The 9,853-nt window shown below is 41.4% G+C and overlaps 1 protein-coding gene across 1 annotated transcript; it reads right to left on the bottom strand.

The window, feature by feature from the left end:
* Window positions 1–5,614: 5,614 nt before the first annotated feature.
* On the bottom strand, window positions 5,615–9,071 carry LOC143127243 (cornifelin homolog B-like). The gene is made up of 4 exons (XM_076288587.1): window positions 8,938–9,071; window positions 7,977–8,091; window positions 6,404–6,567; window positions 5,615–6,208 (listed from the first exon to the last, which is right to left on the bottom strand). The coding sequence occupies exons 2-4, from the start codon at window positions 8,080–8,082 to the stop codon at window positions 6,071–6,073; spliced, it is 408 nt and encodes a 135-aa protein (XP_076144702.1). The 5' UTR covers window positions 8,083–8,091; window positions 8,938–9,071; the 3' UTR covers window positions 5,615–6,070.
* Window positions 9,072–9,853: the final 782 nt, after the last annotated feature.

The following is a 9,853-nucleotide window of genomic DNA, read 5'->3' as shown; positions in this document are numbered from 1 at the left end:
GCGCTCTAGAATCTTTTGGTTGCAGGCTTCCCAACAATGGAATCAACTGTAAACAAGCTAACTGTCCATGCTAAAGTTGTACAACAAGCTGAATAGTGAGCTTCTTTTTAAACAGAACCGCGTGTTTACAGTGTTTACAGTGGCAACCGGGTGATAAGCGGGATAACGGCCTTCGAGGTGTGTCCAGTTATACGGAATTAATGGACTTGGGCGGAGGCAACTCCCCTCCGCTGCGCGTCGGGGAGTTTTTGGCCCTCGCCCTCGTCCATTAATTCCGTATAACAGGACACCTCGGCGGCCGTTATCCCTTACATAACCGTCTGCATGCCAGAGATAATTTGGGCCCATGGAGTGGTATGTTCTTCGGACAAACCTCCTCCGCGATCTCCTTTCGCATCCGACAGGATTGAGCTCTTGAGTAGTACCATCACATCATCCCGTTTAACTGTCAGCTGGTACTTTTGCTTCAGAACTTGCCACATTGTTCTGTAGCCAAAAAGTTGCCCTGGCCCACGAAGTTCCAGCCTGATCGCTCTCCTCACTATATTCCTTGGTAGGGTTGGGTATCGTTTGGGTTTTATCCGATACCGGTGCTAATTCGATACTTTTAAAACGGTGCCGGTGCCGAAACGGTGCCTGAACCGGTACTTTGTTTTTAAAATGTTTTAAATTAAAATGGTCTAAAGCAGCGGTCCCCAACCACCGGGCCGTGGGACATTCCTAATCAGGCCGTAGCCCTACGACATGAGTTTAAAAAAAATGCATGCAAATTAAATTTAATTCGCAATAATGTCACGTTTTTACATGACATAGGCCTATATGCAGTTGTTTGATTGCACGCATGTTTGCATTTTGCAAGGTCTATTTTCTTATGTCTGTCTGTCCCGCCTTCAACACTTTTACATATTGCCTTCAGCGCTGTACAGCCTCAGGTCAGCTCACTTCACCTTATTAGCGAACGGTAGTGTCACACGAAGTTAGCTAAACTGCTAGAATGAGCAACAAAAAACAAGCATCTTTAGCAGGTCACTGGCCAGAGTGTTTGAGTTGCGAGAGCCGCTGCAGAGATTTCTTACAGAAAAAAAGTCACCGTTAGCTGCATATTTTAGTGATGAGGACTGGGTGTCAAAACTCGCTTACCTGTGTGACATATTCGGGTTGCTTAATGACCTCAACCTGTCACTCCAGGGGAGAATGACAACTGTCTTTAAACTGGCAGATAAAGTCGCTGAATTTAAAGACAAGCTTGATTTGTGGGGACGACGAGTGGACCGGGGTGTATTTGATATGTTTCAAACAGTAGTGGGGGTTTTGGGAGAGACTGAGGCAGGGCCCTTTCTCTCGCAGCTGGTGCGCGATCACCTTGTTGCGCTTTCAAATGAGTTTGAGCGTTACTTCCCATCCTCCAAAGATCCACGGCAAACCAATGAGTGGGTCCGCAACCCATTTGTCAATATTGAATAGTCCTAACTTGTCAGCGCAGGAGGAAGAGCAGTTGATCGAAATTGCAAATGACGGTGGTCTTAAGAGTGTGTATAAGGACACCTCTCTGGCGGGTTTTTGGATCAAAACCAAAGCAGAATATCCCGAGATAGCCGTAAAAGCGCTGAAAACGTTGCTACCATTTCCCACCACGTATCTATGCGGGGCCGGGTTTTCGGCAATGACTGCAACTAAGACCAAATTGCGCAATCGACTGGACATTTTAAACACACTGAGGGTGTCACTGTCTTCCATCACCCCCAGACAGTGTTCGAATTATACCGTGAGCTTCGGGGGGTACAGCTATTTCGACTGGTGACGTCACTCTCCATTTTATATAGGCTTACACATGATTTATTTCACACTTGTGGTTCACAGTCAAATTTCCTTCGAAATATAGGATCTTATGACCGTGGCTGGCTGGTCGACAAGTTAAAAGAAACTACTGTAATCATACTAGCAAGCACAATATACCTTGCACGTTATGGGAAGGGTTGAATTTGGGTAAACACTGTTTCAAGGTGCGCCCCGTGCGTAAAATTGCGCGCCACAGTCAAAAAATATTTTTTTGGTATAGCAGTGCAATGCAAACATGGAAATGCATACAGACCAATAGCACGGAAATGGCAAACATACTACTTAAATTTAAGACCCAGAATTGTTTGCAGATGGGCCACAGGAAGTCTTCCGTTTAATAGCCAAGTTCAACTAGCCTAATACAAGGCCTGCCTTTTCATTTGATTCGTTTTTCTTGGATAGCCTAAGCCTACCACACATCAAGCAAATAAAAAAATGACTTGTTCACGGTTGGAAAAACAAATATCTTCACGTTATTTAGCCTAGGCATTTCATATAATGTAGCCTAGTGGATTGTGCGCCTGGTGTTCTATCACAAAACGTTTGTGCAGCAATACGCTTTTAAGAAAAACTGATCTCTAATAATGGCAACAAAGAAAGACATTTCAGGTTCAATTGATTATTATATGTTCACCTAGCGTTTCAAACAAACTGCAGGTAACATTGCAATTATGGGTGTATGGGCATTTGCTTAAAAAAGGTTGAGAATCGACATGCAAAATTCCCTGAATATTAGTGCAGATTGGAAAAGTGTTTTCCAAAATTCAAAAGTGCTTGTCCCAAGGAGAAGTACGAACCTTTATTTTAACTATGTAGAAAACGTTATGAATTGCATCCACACATCAGCAGCCTTTCAACTGTGTTACAATTGCAAGGGTTCCCTCAAACGTCTTAAAGTGACAGGCACTCAATTAGACCTATACACTACCAAGACGATCTTAATACCCCCCCCCCCCCCTCGTCAAAGTCAGCTTCCGCCACAAATTGAATCCAATTCTGTGGGAAACACTGGATAGGTTGATAAGTTAACAAAAACAGGTAGGAAGAAATAAAGCATTTGAAATGTATCCCATAATTCCACTATGAGGCACATTGAACTACTGTATTGTTTACATGTTTTTTCTGCATGGGTCAGCTATCATGTTGTTGTTTGGTGATTTTCTACTTTACTACACCCACTTCTGAGCAAACAAGGTATATAGGTTGATCTGTCATAGCCTACTGTTCTTTCTTACATAAAATAACTTTAAATCATATGGTTAACACTATTAACCTTTCTACTTGTCCCTGTAGTCATAGCTAATTTCGGGCTCATCATTTTCAGCTGGGGACTGCTGATCTGCTGCTTAGAGGCTACTTTTGTTTTTGGCCTAGGCTACTGCATGCACAGATCAAGCTTGAGTTTTGTTATCAATATTTGCATAATATTTGCAAAGTCTATGAATCGCCATATTGGATGATACAAAAAGGCTAATATTTTAATTAATTTAATATGTTGCTTGCGAATAGGTTGACAACGCTACAACGTCCAGTATTAGCCCAATAATTACGCCGCTATCTCTCTTTACCAGTGTTGCCACTATTATGTCTGTCTTCTTCTTCAAAAAAAAATCTGGAAGCTTGGCATATTTGGCAGCATTTTCCTCCAATACTTTTCGTCTTATTTACCTGGCCTTTTCAGTCCCTCATGGCCTCTTTCTACCATCCATCCTCCCTGACGCTTATCACTACGGTAGGGCCAGCCCGGCTGGTATCTGAGAAAACTTTTTAGAAAAGACGGGCTATATGGACCCAACCAATTAACTCTTCTTGGGAGGGGAGAACAACCCATGCAGAGGCTGCGGTGTTAGGCATAGAATGCGAACGTGTGTAGCCAATTTTAAGAGAAGATAGATTAATGTGGCAAATGTCAATATTTTTCCCTCAATCGGCCCAGAAGTGAAGCGGCCCACCGGGAATTCTCCCGATTCTCCCGATTACCCACTCCGGGCCTGTCTATAAGTCACTTTGGATAAAAAAAAGCATCAGTTAAATGCAGTGTTGTAATGTAACGGAGTGCAAATACTTCGTTACTGTACTTAAGTAGAAATTTCACGTATCTCTACTTTACTTCGCTATTTAAATTTATGTCAACTTTCACTTTTACTCCACTACATTTCCTAGATAAAATGTATACTTTTACTCTGTTATATTTCCACTAAGCATCTTCGTTACTCGTTACTAAAACATAAAATTAGAAGAAATGTGTGCGACTGCAATAAGGGAGGTTTGGCGAATCACTGCTCCTAGATTGCATTACGCACGCTCCGCACGCTGCACGCTCTATTTCAGTGCTTGTTTGTTGCTAAAGGAGGAGGACGCACAGCTGAAACCATGGAAGCACAAGCACCTACTGGAGGACCTCCCGTTATCATAGACGACCACCCCGACGATAGTGGTGAACTCGGTGTACAGGGTAGTGGTGAAGAGAACGTCATACACCCGTGGCCGTATTTGCAAGAAATGTTTCTGTACATTGGCAGCTTTCTGTGAAGCTGAACACTCCGCTACCTGCCTCAGCGGCCTGTGAAAGGCTATTTAGCATCACAGGACTTGTCTTCAGTCCAATAAGAGTAAGACTGAATCAGGCCCGGGGTGGGTAATCGGGAGAATCGGGAAAATTCCCGGTGGGCCGCTTCACTTTTGGGCCGGTCGAGGAAAAAAATATTGACATTTGTCAAGTTAGTCTATCTTTTCTTAAAGTAGGACACGTTCCGCATTCTGTGCATGACACAAATGCAATGCCTCTGCATGGGTTGTAGCCTACGTGAGGGAGTTCTCCCCTCCCAAAAAGAGTTGGTTGGGTCCATATAGCCCGTCTTTTCCAAAAAGTTTTCTCAGGTACGGATAGCCGAGCCGGCCCTACAGTAGACACAAATGTCAGGAAGGATGGATGGTAGAAAGAGTCCAGGAGAGACTGAGCAGCAGATCAACCAGTCGACCACTGAAAATAAGCCCGAAATTAGTGATGAGGAGGCCATGACTACAGGGACAAGTAGAGAGGATAAATTAAAGTTATTTAATGTAAGAAAGAGCAATTACCCTACATGATAACCCTATATGCCTTGTTTGCTCAGAAGAGGGTGTAGTAAAGGAGTAGGCTAAATCACCAAACAACAATATAGATAACCATGCAAAAAACATGTAGCCTAAACATTAGTTCAATATGCCTCTTTGTGGAAGCGTGGGATAGGCTACATTTCAAAGGCTTTCTTTCTTTCTTTCTGTTTTTGTTAACTTGTGGAATAGTGGAATATTTTTTGCTAACTTCTCAGTTGAAGTGAATTATTATATAACCTTTACACATTTGTTGAACCATGGTACTAATAAAAACTACAGGATAGTAAGAGCTGAAATGTTGCTTCATTTATCCAATTTCCACCACTATGGAAAATGTGGGCCGGTCTTGGGCCTGAAGCTCCCGGGCACTGAATTCTGGCAACTTTGAAAACCAGCTTCTTTTGAAGATGAACAGACACCTTTTCAGTTTTAACTAATGAGTGGCATATTAGTAGCTGGACATAGGTGGCCTGTGTGTGTGTGTGTGTGTGAGTGAGATGGTGACCTGGGGAGTAAGCCCTAGAAATGCTCATACCACATGACCAAAATGTTCTCCCTACCATCAGATCTTTTTTTTAAAAAGAAATAAGTTATTTATTTTTCATTTTTACCTGAAGTTCATACAAAAGTGAAATTTCTGTTTTTTTTCTTTGAAAGAAGATATGGGAACCCTGAATATGCTTTATGCTTTACTATAAGAAAGCCAAAATAAAGTTCACAATAAAAGTTCAAAATAAAACCGCTTGCTTTTTACTTTTTACTTTTACTTCAAATACTTAAGTACATTAAATATCAGAAAATTACTTTTGATACTTAAGTACAGTATATATCAGATACTTTAAGACTTTTACTTAAGTAATATTCTAAAAGGTAACTTTCACTTCTACCAAAGTCTTTTTCTAGTACGATACTTGTACTTTTACTCAAGTATTGCCTTCTAGTACTTTATACAACACTGGTTAAATGTATAAATAAATGAGTAGGTGACCTTTTTAATAGTATTTGTTCAATTGAAGACAGATTACCGTATATCCTCACTGCTTTATCAAGATTGCAATTAAGGTAATCAGGTTAATCATACGGAATGCTATACTGATGATGATGATGATGACGAAGAGGAGGAGGAGGAGGATCATAGAAGGGTGGCCGATCTGTGATGGGTATTGATGAAGGTGACGACCTGCTTTCGAATCTTCAACTCTCTCGAAATCTGGCAATACACGCAGGCCGGGAAGACGAAAGAGAACATAAAGTCTTCCACCATAGTGCCCTGTTTGGGAACGAGAACAAGACATCAACAACACAATTGTGTGTGTGCGTCTATGGGATTGTGTTTGTGTATGTGTGTGTGTGTATGTGTGTGTGTGTGCCTGTTAATTGTTTTCCACATTAATATGATACTATTTGTATCCTCCTATAACTAACTCTTTAATAACAGATTGTTTTAAACTCTGTTTGTCCTTACACGAATGCCGTAGCGCTCGCGCATGTCGGACCTCAATGCCATGGCGAAAGCTGGAACACTTCCTCCGAGACCCAGGAAGTCCACCAAAGGCATACAGAGACATTCGCCATATTTTTCCGACGTCTTGCAGGCGATGCACCAGAAACACCAGTAATGGTAGCAGCCTAGCAACAATCAATCAAACAAACAAACAAACAAACACACAAACTGACTCAAGAATAGGATACATTCACTCACAAGCAGAGATGTAGTGGTAAAATAAGAGGTGAGTAAACTATGAATTCTGTGATCACAGTGATGTGGACTGCGCTATGCGCTATTGGATTTTTCAAAAAGGCATTAAGAAATTCCCACTTTGGAAGCCGGTTTCAAAAACTCTCGGTTACGGTCTCCTAAACTGCCGGCATCGTGTACACGCAAGGCGTAACCAATAACAAAACCTCACCGGTTTCACAAAAACCGGCGTCGTGTAGACGGCCCCTAAGCCTTTGAATGGATGCTCTCTGATGAAGATCTCACTTTTCAGACGTGATTCCCAAAGTGCGTGTATGGCCCCAGGGGGGAAACAGAGTTACAGCAAGGGGTGCAGGTTGATAACCTGGCCCTAGCCAGATGAATGTCGTTCCGCTTAGCTCCGCCTAGCTTCACTCACATCCATCTGGAACCTCTTCCATTGAGAGTGATTTCTCCAACCAACTTTATGGTTTAGCGAATCAGGACGCAGGGCGGGAGTTTCATAGATGTGACATAGCGTAGAAGCGACTGTGAGACTGTTATCAGCGTCACGGGTTGGCTTCGATGAGAGTGGTTGAAGTAGCACGTCAATAGATGACGGAATTGAAATTCTGGGGAATTGACAGAATACTGCCTCCCCAACGAGGCGGAGACGTTGTCAGAATGCTACTTCAAAGAGAAGCGTTTTGGATCCATACACTCAACACAGTTGAGCCCCATGGTTTAAATGAAGAATTATGTCTTTCCTGTTTACTCTAACTATGTCATTTTTATTTTATTTTGATTTATTTTGACTCACGTCTGATTCACAATGACCAATGATGTATCTGATGCTTACTTTTCTTTCTACGAGTGCTTGTACTGGTTAATTGCTATTATTACCCACCCCTCACTACTAACCAATGTCTTGTGAGGGGGAGGGGAGAATGGACTTTATTATCTCTGCAATGTTACCAGTATGATTTGACTCTGAGGAAGACGCAGTGCGTCAAAACGTCAGTCGTTTGTGCACCTGAATAAAAAAAGTTCTCTGAGTGCTCCGGTCATCCCTGGGTGCAGTCTCTCTGAAGTGGCCCAGCCAGTTTTTCTGACTCTTTAGTCCTGGACTGTGAGCACCGATAAGGCTTGAGCGCAAGTGACACCTGTCTTATACCTACACACATGCTTATGTACACACACACACACACACACACACACACACACACACACACACACACACACACACACACACACACACACACACAAATCTCTGTGACTCATTACACACCCATACACCTACACACATGCTTATGTGCACACACATACACACACACACACACACACACACGCGCATACTTACATGACGAACAGTCATCACAACAGTCAAAGAGGCCGGTGTTCCACTGGTCAGGCACAAAAGTTGGTTTCATATTACCAGGCTGCGACACAACCACCCTATTCGCCATGGTGATGACCTGATGAAGCAAACAATGAGAGTCTTTATGGGCTATTATGGGATGTTACAGAACAAAGAAAGGATCATAATGCAGACAGCTTCACTTTCTTTTCTATTCACATCTAAGAATGACTGGAACTAGTTTGACTTTGAAGAGATCATCAGTTGAGCAAGTTTTTTCCCTTTCAATTTGTATGTAGCGTATGAAACATTACCCGGCAAGTAATTTGCGTACAACACCCTCAATTCAATCAGTCTCATAGGAAAAAGGACCCCTTCAAGATGAGGCCTCTGTGGCTAGGCTAACGCTAACCATCAAAGGGCTTCATGTAAAATAGAAAAATACTACATGCTAAAAGCAATGTAAAATAAAGCATGAAGTACAGCTATAGATGTCACATTTTGTATTGCTTTTAAGATCTGTGTACAGTACAGCTGCATGAAGAACTAATCAAATTGAGATAACTTTTTACAGTATGTGTACTTGATGTCTTTTATGTAATATTTAAACAGAAAAGGTTAAACAGATTATTTGGACGTTATGCTGTTCTTGTATTCAATACACTTACACCAAAATGTAACATTGAAACGCTATCATGTCTATCATGTTAACACTTAAATGAAATGACTTCCTTTGCTACTGATTGATAATTCCTTTAATAATCAGTTAAGTCCAATTATAATATTTTTTTATTTTATTACAGAATCTATATCATTGAAATTAAGAGTGATATTTTACATCAATACAAGTATGTCATCTGCATTTTCTTTTATTTGTAACATAAACTAGATCAGTAGTATGCTGTACTAGTACTAGATTTAATTCAGTCAGTGAATTTCAGGCCAATTTTATGGTGTACCTTACCTCACAAGTGGAGCTGCGGAAACAATGTGCTCAACCAATGTCTCGATACGAGGAAAGGTTTGTTTCACTGACAGGCGCACACACACAAACATTCCACCATATCAGTGCCACGACTTTCAGACAATACCAGAGAAGCAAGAAACACACACACACACACACACACACACACACACACACAAACACGCACACGCACACACACAACACACACACACACAGAAAGAGAGAGAGCAAATTGACTTATCCACCTTGAAGAACCAGTGTCACTAAAGGAAACAATGCAGTGTGTTTTTCCATGAGTCTATCACAGTATAGTCGCTGCACAGACTGTCTATCAGGCTGTGCAACGACTATAAACATCCAATTAAACTCAAATCGAGATTTACAGTGAATGTTGTAAATCAGAGATAAAAAAAAAACATTGGCCAAATTTATCTCAAAACTCATAATCGTTAAAATGGATGGAATCTAGAGCTATGGTAATCCAAAGAAAAAAGAGTTTGCAGAGGCACTCTGAGGTTGAAAAAGTATAAAAAGCCTTTAATTAATCATGGCAAGAACTGGTTAAAAGCACATGGGCCTACGCGTTGCGGCCATATTGGCCTTCATCAGGGCATAGAAACAGGAAGTACAACAAAGCTTAAAATGGACACCCTTAGGTGTTCAGTGGGTGGAGCCTTCCCATTGTCACACACCATGTGACTAACAACAAGTAGGTTGAAAAACAAACAAACAATTAATTAGCTAAATAATAACAAAGAGACATCTCACTAAGTGATAAAGAGAGAGAGAGAGAGAAATAGATTTCAGTTGAGAAAGTAATAAAAGGACACAAATAAATGTCCATGCTTCATAAAAAGGGGGAAAAGTCACATTCCTCATTAAGTAGTTTGTTTTGTAGTCTATAAACTCGAGTGTG

The sequence above is a fragment of the Alosa pseudoharengus genome, unplaced genomic scaffold (genome assembly GCF_046254945.1).
Source record: "Alosa pseudoharengus isolate Yale_2024_CS ecotype anadromous, Long Island Sound unplaced genomic scaffold, YU_APseudo_1.1 YU_APseudo_1.1_scf_17, whole genome shotgun sequence".
NCBI classification, from domain to species: Eukaryota; Metazoa; Chordata; class Actinopteri; order Clupeiformes; family Clupeidae; genus Alosa; species Alosa pseudoharengus.
Note: the sequence above shows the minus strand (reverse complement) of the source record. Positions and strands in the feature narration are given on the sequence as shown.